The sequence below is a fragment of the Scleropages formosus genome, chromosome 19 (assembly GCF_900964775.1).
Source record: "Scleropages formosus chromosome 19, fSclFor1.1, whole genome shotgun sequence".
Classification (NCBI taxonomy): domain Eukaryota; kingdom Metazoa; phylum Chordata; class Actinopteri; order Osteoglossiformes; family Osteoglossidae; genus Scleropages; species Scleropages formosus.
In genome coordinates, this window is record NC_041824.1 from 7,751,929 (window position 1) to 7,772,971 (window position 21,043).

Below are 21,043 nucleotides of genomic sequence, written 5' to 3' on the forward strand. Positions count from 1 at the left end.
TGAGTGTCGCAAGCGTTTTTCCTGCCGTGCAGCACAGAGCATTGGAGGGAAACACTGAAACGAGTACAATACATCAGAGTGTTCACTAGGAAGCCCAACAAATTGCTGAAAAGGCCAACAAACGCAGGAGCTGTAGAATTAATCTTACCCCAAATGGAACTGTCGGGTACCGGATTCTGGAGGTGTATTCAGTGGAAGAGCTTTCTGGTGGAAGGGGTTCAAATCCCCTTTCAACCCATTGGGTCGACCATGGCGAAGCCAGATGCTTCCAGAAGACCCTCTTTAAATCCAGAAGATTCTGTTTGGGTCCAGGGTGTTTTGGGCTGATGACTAGTCATGAGGGCCCCCGGCGTTTGACACTTCATAACCCTTTCCCAGGGGGTTTGACTCCGAACCATGGTGGTTCTAGAAAAAATGAGTCAAGTATGAACATGAAGAGCAGGTTTTGCTAAGGACAAACATATTTCTAGGATTGCAGTGTTGCTGTAAATTAATGAATAATATATGATTGTTTTCCTGCATGTTTTATTGCCACAACACCGACAGATTAATGAACAGCAATGTTCTTTCAAGTGTTTGGCAGTCTTCGCAGTGGAATCCAAAATGAGATTCTGACCCAGATAATCTAGACATACAAGACTGATCGTTGTAATAGATGCCGGGGCATATTATTTTCATCAGTGTGGAGAAAATTTTCCATTCTATCATGCCGACTTTATTCTATAAATATATTTTCATATACTTTCAAAGCAATTGGATTATTCTGCAGTAATTTCTGTTTAATTCAGAGCATGTGGCTCTCAGCACATGTGTCACGATACCTTTTTTTCCCCCTAATTTTGAATGCGTTCTTCTCTATGCTGTTTGAAATGGGCTCCCTCTTTATATTTTCTTTTTTTTTTTAATAACCCTTTGCAATTGCAACTATCCAAAAGAATTGAGTATGGATTTGAACAATCATCTTTGGTTGCAAAGTTGATGCTCTGAGTATTGCACAGTCGGTGGAGGTGGTTCAGCTCTTAGGGGGTTTGCAGGAGCACTTCTTACCAAGCCTGACGTCTTTCATGAAAATCCAGTCGATGTCCTTGATGTAATATTTATTTCAAAGTCACAAGAGTCCCGGCAAGCTTGGCTGTATAGAAAGTACAAAAAGCAGAATTGTTCCCATTGATTTAATAACGTTCTGTTCTAATATTAGACCCACTGCTTTTGGCAGTAGATGTTAAGCAAAATGAATGCGCGTCCTTGTTGTGCGTGTCCAATCCTTGTCTTTTTCACATAAGTGAGCTGATTATTGCTGACTTTGATCTCTCTTGCCAGAATGTACCGCACTCTTGTTTACTGCGAGTTATTGATGTTGGAATTCTTTTGCATGTGACTGAAAAGCCTTGTGAAAAATCGTTTTTTACGCTGCTCCTGGCGAAAAGTATTGGGAAACCTGCCCGTGCCACGGGGATCCTGGTCACTCGCCAATGCCGTTGACTTGTCACGAGTTGTGAAGCGTCAGACCCCAAATGGCAATCTTAGTGAAGCCAGTCCAAAATGGCGGCACACCGTCGCTGCCATACCTCACCATCCCGTTGCGGAGCATCCAGTACATATAGCAGCAGGGCAACAGCGGTGTTGGTTAGATGTCAAGGTGATGAGATTCATTTTGTTCCCTTTCCTTTTTTGTAGCTGTAGCTTAATGTTATTTTTTTGATTGTCATTTCCCCCCCCATTCAAGTAGAAGTACTTATGGATTTACCGGGACCTCGGTTTTTCCTGCTGTTCATAGCGTTATCGGCGCGCTTTTTTAAAGCTGTTTCCAGCTGCTGGTGCCAGACTTCTTTTTTTTTTTTTTTTTTTTTTTGTCGTCGTAATGTAAAATTCATCACTGTCTTGCGCTCATGCTGCTTTCATCCCGATTCGCGGCGCTCCTCTCCCGCAGGAATTCACACTAGGCTCAGTTGCGTGGTAATGCTTGTATCTCTCACCACTGTGTGGTGCCCACCTTTGTTCCCTGCTGTCAGCTGCAGATGGAGGTAGCACAGTCATCTTCAAGTATCACAACAACAACTCAAAGTTTTGGCCACAAACATTTCTTTTTGCTTTTAATCCAGGTCTCTGACCCCTTTTCTCCATGGTGTGTCATGTCATTAAATATCTATTATTCTTAAAGCCTTAAAGTTGGTGGGTGAGCTCAACTCAAACTGCTCAGGACAGTTCTCAGCTATTTAGGGAGAGAAACTTTTAAGTCTCTTTGAGTTAAAGCATTAGGAGGGCGTGGTGGCATGGCAGATTTGGCCGGTGTTCCCTGTGTGGCAGGTCTGGGGTTGGAATCCTGCTTGGGGTGCCTTGCGACATACTGGCTGGCATCCCTTCCTGGGTATGTCCCCTCTCCCTTTGGCCTTGCACCCTGTGTTGCCAGGTAGGCTCCGGCTCGTCGCGACCCCGCTCCGAACAAGTGGTTGAAGACATTGGTTGGTTAGTTGAGTTAAAGCATTAGCTTACAGAATAAAGTAATGAATGATTACAATGTAGTGGATCCTATGAGCTGTTACTACACAAACACATCGAATGTCTTCCTATATTAATTGGTGAAACGAATAACCCCTCGAGACAGGTTCTCGCTAGCTCATCGTCTGCATTCTGCCTTATTCAATTTAATTTGGTTTATTTAAGATTTTTGAAACTTTTGTGCACTGCTCAGCAAGGTGTTGAGAATTTCTGCAGGTTCAGACAGACATTTTCACACAAGTTTTCCTTCTCTTGTTTGAAGTTGAAAGTGGGAATTACAGACAACAGTTTGTAGGAGTGCTCAGAATCTGTTCCCCTCAGCAAAGTTTATTTTCCAAGCAACTTTGTCTGATGCGACTTACCATGTTAGGATATGTATGCTAAAGTACTTTTTGTTGCATTATTTCCTATGCCCATCTTTATTATCAGGTATTATCATACAAAAAAACAAGGTCTTGCATTTCTTAATTTAACTGGGTAATTTCACTGGGCCAATTTTAAGGTAAGTCACTTGCTGAAGGGGAACCTGGGATGTTTGGGTCCAAAGGCAGGAGCTCTAACCACTATGCGACCAGCAGTCCCCCCATATGCATGTTCTATATCTATTCATTCCTCTTCAATGATGAATACTTTTTTTAAAGGTTTTTGACATTATTTTAGGGGCATTGAGGATGACGTGTGCAACAGCCTTAAACTTCATGGCAACGGCTTCAAGCCCCTTGTGGGAATTGGACACGTTGTCCAAAATTCAGAAATGTTGCGCACACTTCAAAGTTGTAAACGCTAAGTGGTTCAAAAGGGAGCTCTCTGGTAGCGTGCTGAATGGGTTCGGATCGAGATGAAAACACAATCGCTTTAATATCAAGGCCGTCCTGTCTGCCTTTGAAGGCTTGAAAGCAATGCGCTTATTCCCCGAGAGCGCGCGTTCTGGAGGAATGCAACACTGTGTGCTGTGATCTTGCAATGAAAGAATTAAAATATCAGTGCATTATTGATGAAACAAAGTGCAAGAGGGCGGGAGCAATCGACACATGATTGACACCGTTTCCTCTGTGCTACAAGCTCTACTGCAGCAGTAGCTTTGACTTGGAGGCACCAGCAGTTTTGCGTAGGACAGTGCTGAACATTTTCATACGCGCAGATTTAATGGAGGAATGTGTCCGAGCTGAGCCGAGGAAGGAGGATTCTTAGCTGCAGAAGAGTAGTGTGATCAATTCTGTATTGAGTGACCTGTCTGTCATCCGGCCTGGTCAAATATGTTTTTATTAGGACTGAACTAGTCGTGATCGGAAGGAGGGATCCAGGTACCATGGCTACAACGACAGGTGTTTGAGGTCCCACCAGATGGCCTGGCCAGGGAATGGACTGTGTTTCGGTGATGCACCGAATGATGTACAGACGCAGCAGCGACAGGTGTGTATTTGGTCATGGGACAGTTGGCGAGATGCCACCACAGCTTTAGTATGGTGGTCTCACGGCCCTCGGCAGATGAATCTTTTTTTGGCTTTCCAGAAATTTCCCTTTGTTATGGTAAACATGGATGCCTTCCTTTGGGTCTTTATTGATAGCTGATAATAAATGACTGCACTAACAGCATTTGTGTGACACGTCTACGTCTGTAAGCCCTTACTCTGTTGCATTGCCTGGATAATGGTGAAGCGCCGTCCCGTGGCATCACTTCTTCTTCATTTGAAGTGTAGCTATAACTGATAGGCGGCCGCGGTCCCCTGCGTCACAGCCGTGGACAACTCAGACTCATCTCTTGAAAGGCAAATTGCTTTGGAAAATGTGTCAACTGGGGGTGGGGGAATGTCTCACAATGCGATGCCCCAAGCTTTCCCGTGTGTGTTTGTGCTCTGTCAGCGTCCTTATTTTGTTTTGTCAAATTTGTCCTTGACTCCTTCAGATGGCATGTTTTCTTCAGAGAATGGCAAATAAAAAGGAAAAAAATCCTTATTTTACATATTAAACCTTATCTAGTGCTATTGATAGCAGGCTCCAAAGTGCCACGGTTTAAATTGTAATTGCCCTGCCCGTGCCTCGCACCCGCCTTTCTCCGGCTTTCATCAAGTGTACCTTGATAAGTCCTCTGCGTCTAACTTCAATAAACATCTAATTTATGTGAAACAACCGGTAAGTCCCGAGCGTAAGCCCTCGCCCCTGACATCAGGTCGCACTCCACTGCCGTTTTTGCATTCCCTCAACGTGCCTTTTTATTTTGTGTTATTTTTAGTCAAGTCTTTCCTGCCGGAGCTGCCATTGGCGGTCAGCCATGCCCGTGTCTCACAGAGGCTGCCTGCGGCGCTCACTTCAAAGCTGACGAGGCAGGGGCTTTCTGCTGCGTCTCTCCCCCTCCCCCCACTTCCTGGAGGAGGTCGGTGTTGGTTGGCGCGTGCAGCAATTCCTGGCCCGTGCCCTCCAATCAGCCGCTCGCTCCTGTCCCGCCGGCACCCTCCACCAGAGAAGTGTTTACCAGCTGCAGCAAAGTGTGCGGCTGGTTATCTGAATTATGTCCAGGAACACTTCGTGAAACATCTGCCAAAGTCAGATTGGGAAAGCAGATGGCGTAGTGGTTAAAGGTGCAGCCTGTTGACTTGAAGGACCCAGGTTCGAATCCCATCTCCTTCTGTGGTACCCTTAACTTGCTGCAGTCAAGTAATTACCCAGCTGTATAAATGGGTAAATCAGTGTGAGTAGCTTAACCCTGAGAGTTGCTTTGGAGAAAAGCATCATCTAAAAGAATATATGTGAACCCATCACGCTGTTACATAGAGGCACAGCCTCTAATGTGGCCGTCGGGAAAACAGCCATGCGGAGTTTCTTGATGGACTTCCACACTTCAATCCCTTCTTGCCTCTCTTTCCTGAGTTTGCTAAAAAGTGACAGCAGCAAGTGACCTGTTGGCTCAATAATCTGCAGCGCAAAGTATCGACTGGAGCAAATGTCAGCGGAACATTTACCGAGGCTCATTGTAAGAGCCAAATGTCTTTGCTTCTGTCAGAGGTCCACAGGGTCTTATCTAACACCCAGCACCGTGGGTTAGTGCAGTGCTTACCTTGTTTCCAGGGGAAGAGATAAAGGATTATCCCCTTTTTTTGATGCTGTTCACAGATAATTGTCAATATCCTATCGCGCCAGACTCTGCATGACGGCCTTAATATATTTCTGCGGAGTAAACACAGTGCTGAAGTGACATGAGCACGGTGAGGCTGATGTCGAGCCCATCGCTTCATGCATCTGCTTCCGCCACCACCTGGAATATCAGGTGTGGGGAACGCAAGCAGGGTAACACCTGCAAAATGACAAAAAACAAAGAAATAAAGGAGAGACTGTCTTTCCTTCTTTCATTGCCATTATCAAGGAGCTATCTAAGGCAATCATCTCTAGCAGTCCTGTCATTTTATGCCATGTGGCCTAAGTGAAAACTGTTCAACGTCCCCCCGGTGGACGGATTTCCGGCACTTTCTCTCGCTAAGTATTAAGGAGGAGGTCTTTCTTGACCGGCTTATCAACTGATGGAGGGCTTACGTCTAATCTTGTGTTTATGAGCTCCTGTGGATCATGGGATTGTCTGGGGATGGAACCGGAAATGAATATTGGTCCAGTTCAACAGCAAGGTGACGGTGCTCGTCCAAAGGTTGGTGGGGGCGTCCGAGGGGGGTGGGCTGGGTTTGACTGAGTGCTCTCTTCAACTCAGACCAAGAGAACCTCTCTCGACGCTGCGTCTGCTGTGCCTCAGTGTATTGGGTTTGTGCTGGCTCAGACACTTCTCCGGCGGAACTGAGCTAGCTGCCGCTGGACACTTTCCCACTGTGCTTCTTTCTCTTCCAGTTTGAGACTCCTGGGAGCTCTCAGCCGACGGACGTTCCTCTGAACTCCTCATCCGCTGATCACGAACGAAGGATTTCCCAGTCCTTGTATGGGGGCATCGAGGGCCTGGATAACAACGTGACGTCACGTACGGGGATGATGGGCAGGATGATGGGTAAGTGCTCAGCAATCCCACTCCTCCACATCATTCTTTAATGCTGGAGCCGCCCATCCGGCCTGCTTCCTTTCGTAAGTTCCACTTGCAGCTTCTCCCAGTGCCGTGTCAGCTACGCTCTGGTCAATTTTCACTCCTCTTGTGCTCCAAAGCACAATGATGCTCCAAGTAGACACACTCCAGGGTCTGATCCAAATTAGGAAAGGCAGTTCCCTTCTGGAACGGTAGGCTGTCATTTTGGAATCGGCCCACCTTCCCAAGAGGCCGTGCAGAGCTGTAGATTGCGAACAAACTAAATTGAAGCTGTTTGAGAGTACAGAGACACCCCCAGCCCCAAACCCTTCTCTGGCCTTTCCCTGCCAAAACGGCTTGTGCTTCATATCTGCCCGCCCCCGCCACCCTAGGAAAAAAAGAAAAGAAAAACCTTCTCTCTCTTCCTCCCTCGTAATGCGACAGCTCCATCGGTGATTTCCATACACGAGATCAGAGGAGGTGCCAAAGCCAACTGATGGCTAATTAAGGCTCCAGATCAATAGGCCTCTCTGCGTGCCGCTTGGTTCTCCTGCCCCTCTTGACACTCACTCACACAGCTTTGCAGAAATGCTGCCCGGATCACAAGCAGCGTTGTGATTCTGCAACTTAAAACGTAGAATGCCTCCAGGGCTTGCTTTCTCACGTCTGAATTTGCTCGTTGAGAAATAAACAAACATGTGAAAGTTGAAAAGTTAAAGCCTTTCAAGACGTTGTTGAAAGTTTAGAGAGAGGAGACTTATGAAGTTGCTGCAACACTCAGGCTTTTTAATATCCCGTGCTCGTTTTCCTCCCCTACCTGTCAGTGAGCTAGAGGATTACTTTTCGCATGCAGGTAAACCCCCCCCACCCCAATCCGTACACCTCATCCGGCCTATTGAACATCCTGGGTCCACTTTAGGACGAGTAAGCAAAGGGGTTATGATGGCGCTCGATTAAGGAGCCTTTGTGGCTGCAGTCACTTTAATTTTTTGAAATAACACGTCATACAGTAAACACAAGCACCAGAGTCCAGAATAATTTAAAGAAAGAGTTCATTTCCAATTATTGAATTCATTTTGATTATTTTAATATACTTTTCCCCCCTCAGAGAATGCTCTGTGTTTTGAGTGAGAGTCTCTCTGGAGGAGTTGCACAATTTGAAGGGTTTTTTTTTTTTCCATTGTTTGTTTCACCTCTCCTAAATTTCATAATGTTTTTATTCTTTCACATGGATTTTTAGGTTTTACATTTGTTGAAATGAAGCATCTTTGGGGCTCCAAGTGAGATGTATAGAGTCATCACTGATGTCGAGTGCCACAGCCCGGATGGCTCGCCAGGTCTTCCGAGCATAGTGTTCCCTGCGATGTTGTGTTTGTGTGTGTGTGTGTGTGTGTGTGTGTGTGTGTGTGTGTGTGTGAGAGAGAGAGAGACTTGGGACACCGGCTGTCGGCAAGGAGCCGGGGAAGGGGGGCGCAGATCGGCAGGAGTAATTCCAGAGCTGTCTGCCACAGTAAATGATTTTGGCGGTGACGTTGTCAGCAGCCTCATTGTCCTCGCTCTGCTTACAGTAGGACGGTGTGTGCCGGTCGGGGGGAGAGACAGCCGCTTGCGATGGCTAGTTACGCCGATGTGAGCCAAGACTTTTGCCCTTGAGTGTTAAAGGTTGTTTGATGCCGTAAGATGAATTAAAAAGGGCGGGTTTCCCTGCTGTACTCCGGTCTGCGTGGCTGCTGTCTGAGGCGGAGGTCATTAGCGCTCTGGCCGCTTGTGCGTGCGCTCCGCTCCCCTAATTGAAAAGTCAAAAGCGGTAGCCGGGCGTCACACTGTGTCGCAAATTGAGACCCTGAGGACAGGACTTATGCCACGCTGCTCTCTCTGCCTGATGAAGAACAGCGTGCGGAAAAAGAGCGGAGAAAGGAGTCGTTGGTGTGGGGGGGAACCGTGCGTGGACGCCTACTCCTGCTGGCAAAGGGCTCAGACCCCGAAGAAGCAAAGGACCGCAGGCGGAGTGCCGATTCCCTCTGCCTTCCCTGCCGCAGTCCTCTGAGTCACCGGCTCCTCAGATCCCTGGGGTAATTGCCTGCGACTCAGAGCCGACTCCTGGTGCTTGACCCCCGTCCGCTGGAACGGCGCCACGCGCCTGCTGACACCGCCGTCCCACTTAGCGCATCACAACACGCTGGACATTAGGTCACGACCTTGTCTGCAAAGTGTGTCCCCTCGGTGTATTTCATACATATGTTCGGCAACATCCTGCAGCTCGCGACATTTGCTGACACCTGTCATTTGTTAAACAAAGGGTGTCTGATTCGAGCTTCTTACCTCTGCTCTGTTCGTATTTGGAGTCTTGTCTTCCATTCCTATAATTATTATTATTGCCGTTGATTGAAATGACTATGATGATTTTGAGGCTGGAGATTATTGCTATGATGTGCAGTTCTCCATGGAATCCAGACTCAGTCACCGGGTGTAGACACTGTGGAGTTGTTCGACCAGATGGTCTACCAGGCAGCCATCTGGATAACAGATCTATGGGCCGGTCTGGATTGTCGGCATTTTCCGCTGTTCCTGCATTGTGATACGCAGAGGGTCCCAAGCAAGGCTGTATCTGGGAGTTCGGATAGCTAGATTGTTCTTAACCGCATTTGTTCACCGCTGGAAAAAATGCACATCGCCAGTAATTGGTTTGGAAATCCTGCCAAACAAAAATGAGGAAGAGGGCTCCTTTTTATTGGATGATGAATGATGGCACTTTTATTTAAACCTGTAGTTGCCCTGAGCTGCAGTCGTGTCCAGGTGATGAGAACGTCAGCCATGGCTCCAGTGCGTTCGTTTCCTGATTTCGCTCTGTTCCGTGTTCCTCGTCAGTGTCACACCAGGAACGGTGGCGAGTTTGTGCTTTAACCGTTTGAAAAGGTCACCATGTATTTAAATGATGTGTGATGTGTATGGCATTTAAAGGCTAAATAGTGTAGACACAGATATCACAGAGACAATCTGGCTCGGTTTAAATTTGCCGACATGTCCTAGAGGACAGGCTTCTCGGTACATCGTAGCGTCAGGAGTCGCCAGATTGGGCAGCAACTTGATGAAACTTTATGTAGGTCTGTCTCTGAACGCCTTCAGGTTTTAGTCTCATGTTCTTCAACAATTTAACCTTTTTTTGTTTTATATCAAGCAGACCTAGGACGAATCTGAATTGCATTGATAAGCTCTCGAAAACAAGTAGATTATACTGCACCATGGTTATGTTGCACCATAGTCTCTGGAGATACGACTTTTCATTCCACTGTGTATAAGCCATATAGAGGAATGACAGTAAGGACAACTTGAACTATATTGAAGATTTAAACTTTTGGTTTAAATGGAGCTGGTATCAAAGGATATCTGCCCTGGGACATGCCGTGGTATGACCCTTTGTTGTGGGGGTCAGTATACTTAATATGATATCCATCCATGGTGCGTTCATGCTGCTGCGTTCGCTGATGTGGTACCTCCATGAACAGCTTATAGATTTCTTAAAGATTTGTACCTTGCTGTTAATGCAGCTGCCAATACAGCCTTGGAGACGTTGACGTAATTGGATGACCTTGGATCCCAGGCGGAGCTGGAACTTGGGACTGTGGAGCTTTTAATCGAAGGGAAGAGGAAATGTGTGTGTCACTGGCTGCTATTTTTTCTCTCTTCTCTCCCGTTTAGCAGACGATTTTCCCACTCTGAAGAAGGCTTTGTCTGCTTTTTACCACGGTGAAGTGGCTTTCCGAGGCTGAGGGTGTTAGCCTGCAGGGAGCCCCCCCCCTCCGCCACCGAAAGGGTAGTCGGGTTTGACAACTATCGCACAGTGGTGTCACAAACGGGCACCCTCGCTCGTCGCTACCCATCGTCGCACCCTCTGCTTTCTCTCGCCTCAACAGTTTGCAGCGCTCCTCCACGCGGTGACCGAGTGCCGAAGCAGCGCCGCCTCACGCTTGGCGGCTCACGCCTCGCATGAAAGACGCGGAAAGCGACTCTCCATCGCCGTACTGTCACGTTCCATGAGTTGGAAGTGTGCGTTGCAAAGTGCCCACGCGGAAGGCAACCTAACCCCCCCCTCCCGTTCCTGTCTTCGAAGTCCACTGAGGCTGGCGCTCGTATTGGGGCCCGACCCCCCCCCGTTGACCCCTTGGCAGCTGCATGATGATTTGTTTGTTTCTGACAGCATTTGAGGGCGGGAGGCAAACACAGAGCTCCCCATTTGTACAAACAGCGCCTTCGAAAAATTCACACCTGGGATGTCAGAGTGAGGAACACGCAGCTTCATCCACCTTTGTTCTTCAGAGACTTAGTTTCATTTCCCCAAGGACAAAATCTGTGACTGTTCTCTTGAAAATAAACATAGTACAATGTGTTTTGAGTGATGCTTGAAACAGAAGCATCCTTTGTGTTGTTTACCAGAAGTTTTTTTTTTTTTTTTTTTTTTGTACCGTAAGTGCACACCGTTCTAGAGACGCAAGTTCTGAAATGACAAGTGTCTCGTTTCCTGAGCCCAGCAGATGGCCTGTGACAGTGCTTCTCACACCTATTTTGGTTGCAGCCTTCAACACAGTCCTTACTCTGGCGACCCTAAACACTGAGGTTAATGACTAGCAGTTGTTTTTTTTTCATATTGTTTTACAGAACTAATTCTTAACACACGATGATTCTCAGAGATGTAAACTGGATAAAATAGAAAAAAAAATTACATGACATTGAGTTAAGTGATCCCCTTTTAACACTGTTATATGTCTTTTTTGGAGGCCATAGTGCGACAGTCGGGAACACGCTCTCAACCTTCATTTGGGTCATGACCACTGCTCCGTGGCTTTGCTCGGCGTCATCGTAAGGCCATCTCCACGTGGACGCTCACACAAAATCCGACACGTGTCGACAGATGAGCGCTCGCTGTGTCGAGGTGCAATTCTCACCGCTACCCTGCGCCAGCACGTCTCAGAAGTGAAACGGACTTCGACGATGAGCGCGGTTCGTTCCCGTTTTACCTTCCCCTTTCGGATCCGCGACCGGCCGTGAAATGGATACCGACAAGTGGCAGGCAGGACGTCAGAAGAATTTGTCAGATGTGGTTCCTAAAGGGCCCCCCGTCGTGCCCTCGCTCCAATCACCTGCCAAGCGGATCAGTTTGGGGGGTGCTGCAGGTGCACAGCTCTTTGTGTGTGTGTGTGTGTGTGTGTGTGTGTGTGTGTGTGTGTGTGTGTGTGTGTGTGTGTGTGTGTGTGTGTTAGACTTCACACCCACTGGAAATCAGCTTGATTCGCTTCATGTAGTCATGTACCTCAGTGTATTACCTAAGCACTCATTTGGAGCCCAACACACTGCGCGACACTTTTAGCCCCGTTGCCCCCCCCCCCCCCCCCCTTCCTTTTCAGATATTCTTTCAGAAACCCTCATAATCTTCCCCAGTTTCATCTCTCCCTCTGCAAATCAGAAGGATTCTTGTTGGGCTGTGCAGTACTCGTGCAGCCGTGCCTGTTCTGCGGTAACAAGCTCTTTCTAGAGTTTGCCATTGAAGCCCCGGTTTGATTCCCCCCCACAGGCCCTCAACAAGTGTAAAGAGCGTAATTCCCTGACTTCCATTAATTATCCGGGCGGTGCGTGTGACACAAAGGGCCGGTGCTGCCGCTGCTGCTTCTTCTGCGTTTTCGTTTTAATTATCCTTACCTTCTCGAGCCTCTTCTGGTTCCCTGTCCGCTCGCCGTCTCACGTAACCGAGCGAGGGCTGTTAAACGTTGCTCACCTTGAGGGCCGAGCGCTCTTGTCGGAAGGAGTTGTTTTCACCGCGTGAGCCATGTTGGCAAACACGAGCAATTAAGTGTACTGTATACCTGAAACGTTGGGTCTCTTTGAAAATGTAATGTGGGCCCTTAAATAAACACCTGCTGCTCCTCAGCGTCTGTAAGTTAGATGCAGTCGTATAAAGTCGTCTTTATGTATTGTCCACGAGGACATTAAACACACGCTTTTGTACTTGCAGCTGGGATTAGGTAAAACAAGGTACAGGAGGAAATATTCTACTGCCACGAGATACATAATTAGATTTCAGATGTGTTGTACTAATTAAATTTATTTACTGTTTGTGAGTGCTGTTTTTTTTAGTTAAAAACAATTCCAAATATATAAATGCACAGCCCGTACCTCCTATATATCATTTTCTTACAGATGTCACTTTAAAATTTTAGTTTTTTTCCCCCGTTTTCCCCCCACCATCACTTCTCTGTAGGTTTGACAGAGGTTCTATAGAAAACGAAATGATCTCCCATCTCATTTAGACACGCCTGCATTCATACTTAAAAAAGTGAAGCCTTTCATGCAGTGATGCAATGCAGGAGCAATATTTCCATCAAAAGCCCCAGGAGTGAAGAATATGCGATGCGATGCTCTGTGCTCGTATCGAGTTATCGCACAGTAATGCGTGTACACCACAGTGCACAGCCGCCACACAGCTTTTACACTGCAAGACACCTGCTGGGATGTAAAATAAAAAAAGAAAAAAAGAGCAAAGCAGCCAAAGAACAACAGAGCAGTGATTCAAGTCGCTTGGTTTACTGCTGAATATTGTGCGGAATGCTCTCATGCATTTTTAATACCCATTTTTATGTACCCACCCTGCCCTTCTGTTGAGCACCTGAGGGGAGCCTACGTTTAAAAGCGGCCCCTGTGTCATATTACAGGCTGCAGCCGCGACGTGGCACTTGTATCAAAAACATCTTTGAGATTAAAATAGCAGGTGGTTATTGAGCACAACTTCGGCAGCCTGCCCCTCCGGATAGGCTCCCTGCCGCCTTTAAAATCCCATGAGTTATTGAAATTAGGGGCGCCAGGTAGCGCAGCAGGTAGAGCTTCTGTCTTGGATCGAATCCCACCTCCAGCTGTAGTACCCTTGAGCAAAGCACTTACCCCAGATTGACACAATAAAAAATTCCCCTGCTGTATGAATGTGTACATCGGTGTAAGCACCTTAACTGCTTTGAATGAAAGTGTCAGCTAAATAAAAAAAGTGGATGTAAATTCAAACTTAATTGACCTGTAAGATCATTCTGAGCCTATTTTTTTTTTTCCTGTTTGTTGTTTTATAAGTTGAAAATTCCTTTGTTTTACCCCTTCCTAATACACAATGCAAATGCGCTGTACACTTGTATTCCTGCGTGTTATATTTTGCAGTTTAACAAAGTAATAAATAATTTCTGGGTTATGTGCAGTGTTAGAGCCAACACCACTTCTTTTTTTAATATTCACATAATAATAGCTACTGTATATAGACTGTAAATGACTCACTTTCTTTTTTGTGTAATGCAGAGCAGTAATATAATTTTTGGTTCAATCTAAAACGGTAATAAATGCCAGGGCATCTATGAAGAACAATTTGCAGTTGACAGTGCTGAAAGGAGGTAAGTTAATTTCAGACAAATGAAAGCGCATTTCTGCTCACAAACACCTCTCCCCCACCTTCCCCAAAGAACGTGTCCTTCTCCGAGTGCGACGCATACTTTACATGTACGGGACAGTCGGGACATTTCGACGTACTGTGTGAAGAATGATCGGGTGCCACTGGAAAAACCTTAATAATCTCAGCATTCGTTCCAGAGCCAATTTGATTAGTTCTTGTTAAGCCTAACTCACTTCCCGTTCCTGCAATCACGGCCGTAACTCCTGCGCCCAAATTGCACGTATGATTTAATTTCTTGCGGCACGCCGGGTCTGCTGGGTGACAGGTTCGGCGCGCGAGTGTTTCGCTTCTGCAGCCAAGCCTGCTTACCCTGCAGCAAGCAACTGGCCCACCTTACTAGGGTGAAAGCTTTAATGTGGCTCTTCGACAATTCAGCTCCATTGAGCAGCGAAAACTTTCCCGGCTTTTTCGTGGACCGGTGTCTCGTTTACACGCCATCAATTGTTACCTGCACTGAACTGTAACTCATATTGCCAGAAATAAGTGTGATCGTAATGAGTGTAGATGAACGGATCCCGCCCCTGTGGCGCAAGGAACGTCGTCTTCGGCGATGTCTGCACGCCTGTCGTGATTTCGGAGAAGAAAAACTTGTACACGCAGCTGCTGACCAAGTGGGCGTGTGTGTAAAGCGATGCCATATGCCGCTCTGTTGCACACATGGTCATTAGGGTTAGGGTCACTACGGGTAAACTGACCTTGACGTGTAGAGTGCGGAAGTATGCATTGAGGTGCAAAACCAGCATCAGAAAAACAATGTAAAGGGTTCCATGCAATGCAGTGGACCCTTGGGGTATCTCAGGAGTTACATGCAGTTTCTCTTGATCAGATGAGAAGGTACATGCAGCGAATTTTATACGATACAGTATGAACTGGCATTATTTGTGCACATTTCTCATTTACTGCATGGGAGCTCTGTGTCATGGACATGTTGAGAGGAGCACAGCAGGTGTCTAGGGAAGACGAAACCTGAGCAGACAGCTGCTAGTGTAGTGGTTAAAGCTACTGCCTTTGGATACAAAGGTTGCAGGTTCAAGTTTCACCTCTAGCTGTAGTACCCTTGAGCGAGGTACTTACCCTAAACTGCTCCAGTAAAATCACCCAGCTGTGTAAATGAGTAAATTACTGTAAGTTGCTTAACATTGTAAGTTGCTTTGGAAAAAAGCTAAATAAATAAATGTAAACGTAAGAGGACCCACACGATGACCGGAACTGCTGCACAGCTCTTTAGCACGATGTTCTCGACGGTGATGTCTGGGAGGTTTGTGTTCCGGTTGGGCACCCAATCACCCGATTCCACCTGCTTCCTTTTTGGAGCTCGTGGTGGTGTTGCGGAGAGGGGCTGGGTGACCACAAATCAGACAGCATTGAACTGCCATTAGTCCCCCGTTGTGTTCATTCTCCTTTCACTGCCCCTCGTGCGTACATGTAAAGGGAATATAGATCTGCGACGTTCACCCGCTGCAATATGAAAGAGTGTGAAAATGAAGCATTGCCAAAACTCCCTGTGGTCCTTTTATTTTTCATTCAACCGAAGAGATTTATATCGGGAGCCATTTTAATTTCGTTTTTTATGCAGTGCCATTAGTAAGTATCATAAATTGATCTTGTGCAGGCAGTAAACAAAGAGAACCGTGTGCCGCACACTGGCGACGTTTTATGCTCCACCATTAGTATTAAATACGTTTTTCATTTTGTAGAGGCGAGATGTATCTTAACTTCCTGCTGGGAGATAGCCATTTTAAGTGGTTTTTGCTCTGGAAACACTTAAATATAATTGATATTAATCTGCTAATTTTGCTAAATTATACCTGATGAATGCATACAACTGTACTTTTGAACGGTGCGCATGGAAATTTCGGTATTGTAACTATGTATTCTTTTGGCATACATAGGCTGTGTTCATTAGAGGACAGACCTGCGAATGGCTTTTCCTTTGTGCCAATGTTTGTGTTCTCCTTCTCCAGGGTGTTGGAAGCAGTGTGTCATAGACCGCAGGTTCCTTGTGAATGGTCCACTAATGGGAAGTGTATTTTACAGACTGCTTCAAAGGCGTCAGGGAATGGTAGTCCTGCGATAAACGGCCATGGCCTCTAGCTGGCACGCGTTCACCTGTGCTCTCGGAGCTCTCCCTCATTCATCTCTCCCTGTTCTGCTCTCAGGGATCTACCAGTTTTCCCCCACCGTGAACATGCCCCAGGACGATACGGTCATCATCGAGGACGATAGGCCGCCCGCCATCCCAGCTCACCTGTCGGACCACTCGTCCTCCAGCTCTCACGATGACATGGGCTTCTCCTCGGAGGCTCCTGGCCCCTGGGTGAAGGACCTGCAGAACGAATGGTGCGACATACCGCCTCCACGAACCTTTTTTTGTGTTTAAATACTTCCTCTACAGCTCTTGCTTGCGTAGCCTCATGATTTACTCCAAAAGCAAGTGCACTGATTTTTTTAACTAGTATGCAGCTGACACTTTTATAAAGCTCTGTAAAGTACAGCAAATACCTTTAAAAAGCTACTAAGAACATTTTTCAAGTTATGGTTTTAATGAGTGTTTAATTTACTTCTTTCTATTCTTACATTCACTTATTGTTTTTATTGTTAAATTTTTGTCACAATTGATTTTCGTCTTTTGTAAAGGACTTTGAGCTACACAATTTGAACGAAAAATGCGATACAAATAAGATTTTTACTTTTTGCCCAAGGTGACTTAGGGTTAGATACACAACGCTAAACTGTGTATGATCATTCACACATCTGTACAGTACAACACTGTGACACACACTCTCTGGGTAATTCAGAGACATTACTTCTCCTGAAACACATGACTTTGGTCTATGGGAGGGAATCAGTGTACCTGGAAGAATCCAGCTCACGCACTGCGAGACACCAGTACTGCCCGCTGTGCCACCCTGTGCATATGTGTGTGTTCAGGTTAGCGATGCCCTGCTGTGTTCTCCTTTACCGGTGTAAAGGTGTCTCTACACCGTGCACACACTCACACTGAACCGTCACAGGATGCCTCACCTTCTACCTGCGGCATAAATGCTATCTTAAGCTACCTGCTAGAATTCATGCTGATCACCTGGAGGCAAATATCTCCCTCCAAGGAACTATTTGGGGTGCGCATTAACTTTTTAAGAAGAAAGAAATGCTAAAGTGTTCCTCCTGTTTGCTGAGCTCTGCAAAGGCGTTCTTGAAGCAGCGATCTGACGGGCGAGTCAGATTTACCGGGATAAGATGTTGATGGGAGCTTTTCGCCTCGTACAGGAGTTTTATTACGTGTCTAACATCTGTCGGCACGTCTGTCACGCAGCACTCCCGTCTTTTCTTCAAAGGTCATGTTTAACGAAAAGCCAGGCTTCCCGACGTTATTAATCAGCGGGTCTTGAGCGCAGCTCAAATTGGAAGTGTCTGTTTCTATAGCTTTCTGTTGTCTGATGCAGATTGCGCCTCCGAGGCCACGCCTTCCCACATTTCCCCGATGGCTCCCGCTCTCCCGCTGAATTATTGATGTCGCGCTCCTTACTTAGGAGTCGTCTCCTTTTAGTGACAGCTGTTGTCAGCGGAAGAGAGAGCGAATCCGCTTCTGCCCGGACGTTTCGGTGCCTTGTGTCGCAGCGTCACTTTTGACAGACTCCGTTTTTGTCCTTAACACATTTACATTTATTCATTTAACCGCCTCTTTTTTCCAAAGTGACTTACAAAGTTTAGCTGCTTACAATTATTTTCTGGAGCAGTTCAAGGTAAGTACCTTGCTGGAGGGTACCACGGCTGGAAGTGAGGCTCAAACCTGCAGCCTTTGGGTCCAAAGGCAACTGCTCTAACCAGTATACTATCAGCTGTCCCTCTATAATACATTTTCTCGGGGGAGGTGGAAATGGTGCGGCGAAAGGTCTCTGCAGTTTTGTGGAAGTTACGACCTTCACTCGGGTACGAGACTGCTTCTGCCTGTGACCGAGCCGCTTGCTGGCTTGACCACTGGTTATAGCTGAACTACTCTGCAGCTTTTTTGATGAATACCCAATGAGATCTTTCCTACTTATCTGGATCTTCTTTATGGAGACGCTGAACAGGGCCTGTTCTTTGAGGGCACCACCAGCGCTGCCTCATAGCCACCTCAAGCTCTCATCCATGATTGACAGGTGGTTTGTTTGAAGAACAGCTCACGGTTTTTAGGGTTGACAGTTCCTGCCCACCTTCTATTTTCAGCCTCAGAGACAGCATTGAGAAGTGCTTCTCCTCTCCTGCATTGGATGGACGAGGTCCTGTCGTGCTCAGCGTGGTGCGCCATTGGACAGCGAGCGCCAATATGCCGGCTGTGAGCCCCGATCGATCCATTTAGGCATGTTTTCAATCACCGCTCTCTCACCGGCCCACTTCACAGTTCTCTCGTTTGCCTTTATCGTGACCGTCGTTGCAGTTTTTGTTTCGCGCGCCCTTCGCTCCTGTGCCGTCAGAGGTTCCTCTGCCTGGATTAGGGGCTTCGGTATGTGCCATCACACACACGGAGCAAGAGCCAGAGTGTGGAGCGCAGCATTGCCTGGGGCTCCTCTGAATTATTCATACCTCAGTAGCCTAACACACACACACAGTTATAACCGAGTGCCCGGATGTGGGTCAGGGAGAAATCGGTGTCTTACTCATTCTCTGGTGTATAGGTATTGCTATTCTTTAATTAAGAACAACACAACCCAACATGCAATCAGTTGTTTCATATGTGTATGTAGGGAATGGAAGTCGACTCACCTCCTTGCTATTTCCCTGGAAACCTTGCAGAGCAGCTCGGACCTCATCCTTAATATTCATGCAGTTGTTTAGCTTATCTTCACGGAGAAAAACCTTGGAGTCGGTTTTCTTATTTAATTATTACTCTTAATCCAGGCACCATCTCTCAACCCACACCCCCCGTACCAGGGATGCGTCGGCCTAGTAAGCGTACTAACACGTGCGGGCACGTTAAAGGGCTATTGTGAAGGTAAAAGAGTTCCTAAGAGGAGCTGCGTTCATAAAGTGACCCACTTTTCCACGAAACGCGGCTGCGGCGCCGTCGCATCACACGATGAATCCCGAAGGCGGGCAGAGTTCGTTTGTGTTCAAGCGCTTCGTGTCGGATGAAATGCGGATGAGAACAAGGCGGAGCCGCCGCGGACCCGGGGAACAATGGTCTCGAGAACCATGAACAATGGGCTTCTCAACGTGTCAACACTTGGGTCTCGCAGGTCTCCGGAGCACTTGTGCGAGTCCAACCCTTATCCGAGCTTCCCTTCCCCGACTTAATTCGCTTTGTGTTAATGCACCGTCGAAAGCTGTTAACTGCACCGTTCCATTGTTATTTCAACATGCTTTTACTAGGGGAAAAATGCAGAAACTGGTATTATATGTAGCAAGTCTAAAAATGTATATGTAACTTAGTCACTATTTCTTCCTTTGTCCTGACTGTCCTCGTACTTTAATTTTTCTTTATTTCACTCTGAAGTGCGTTTCTTCTTTTGGGTGCCATCGCATTATATGCGCTACCTTCTTTATGCTTAAGTTAGTTGCTACGCAACAGCTTCGCTCTAAGAGGAGTTACTTTTTCTCCCAGCGCAAGGGGAGCCTGCATGTGAGCACCTGCCGTAACCCTCTCTCTCTGCTGGCACTTTCCCCGTACGCTCGGCTGCCCGGCACCGGCTGAGACCCGTCCGCAGCTCGGGTCCGAGCGTAGCTGGCGTGCCAGACAGCACTGTGTGGGAAACGTCCCTCCTGTACCACAGTTGTCCTTTTGCCGTTTATTGCTGCTGAAACAAGCGCGTGCCGTGTGTGGAGCGATTTTCAGACTCTGTTCGAACACAGAGAGAGAAATCCGCCTCGATGGGGCCGTCGCTGTTGCTGCCGCAGCCCTGCGGCTCACTGAAGTTGCGCCCTGCTGGGAGTCTGGAGCTGCACTGTTTGCATGGCACCTAGGTGAAGGGTTTCAGCTGTGGGTCTCAAACTGTGGTGAAGTGGTGACCCTTAATAAAGCTGCATGTGGTATCGATGACCATTCATTCCGATGTGTTTGTTCCAAAACTTCTACTCAGTTCATTACTGACACACAATGATTTTCAACGTTTTTTTTGTGGATGTAATTGAAAGATACATTTCACTAAAATGAGACTTTTTTGCAGAATCAAATAGTTTCTCGCTGTTTACCACAGTACTACTTCATTTAGCAGGTGAGCTCCTCTACGTTTGCTCAAATGACAGCTCCATCTATAATATGACGCTCAGATAAGAATGCTGCTCAGCAACACTAAACATACAGTATATGGATGCTGTTGTAGTACTACTGTTTACTCTTTCAATAATACTTGATGCTGTACCAATGAAATCATCTCCTCATTTCACTGTAATACTTCTTTTTGAGACCATTCGGTGGCTCTCAGAAACCCCCTCACTACTCTTATTTGAGTCACAACCCTGGATTTGAGAACCACTTGGTGATGTGTCATGTGGGGTGTGTGATGGTGTGATGACATTGGTCAGCCCAAAAACAGTAGTCAAGCATCTGGGTTGATGTCCTCCAACCTCCCAGACACTATCAGAATGTGGGGTGGGGTGTCTTTTCCCAGAGGCTCGTTTTTTTTTTTCTGCTTTCAGAGAATAAAAGAAGGACAGCACATGTGTAGTGTGAGGGTTGCTGGTTTGCGATCTCAGAAAGGCTTCTGTTTGTAGTGCCTTTCAGCAGGGTACCGCTATCTCTTCACTGACACGCTGCTGTATAAATGGGTAAAATTTCAGATGTAAACATCTGGTAGTCAAAAATAATAAACAGTGCTATTTGCATGCCAGCTTTCCCGCTCTTTCAGTGCCATGCCCCCCGTGGAGGAATGTTTTTATTCTGCATTTCTCTCATGTTGGGCATTTGGGGGCACTTTGTGTTAGCCGAGATGTGCCGCGGCAGCGTTCGTAGAGCGTTCGCGCTCTGCTTGGAGTCCTACATGCAGAGACACTGTTTAACATGTACGGGGTGACGCCGACATTTCTACCAGGGGGTGCGGCAGTCTTCGGCAGAGCGCGCCGCGATTACAGACGAGCGTGTGCACTGA

General features: G+C 46.9%; 1 protein-coding gene across 8 annotated transcripts in view; it reads left to right on the forward strand.

Moving 5' to 3' along the window:
• Window positions 1–21,043, forward strand: part of pard3aa (par-3 family cell polarity regulator alpha, a) — a 318,437-nt gene that overhangs the window by 184,291 nt on the left and 113,103 nt on the right. For all 8 annotated transcript variants that reach the window (XM_029246101.1, XM_029246104.1, XM_029246099.1 and 5 more), the window contains 2 exons: window positions 6,331–6,484; window positions 16,136–16,316. In XM_029246101.1, the coding sequence (XP_029101934.1) occupies window positions 6,331–6,484; window positions 16,136–16,316 (335 nt within the window). The remainder of the gene's footprint in view (window positions 1–6,330; window positions 6,485–16,135; window positions 16,317–21,043) is intronic.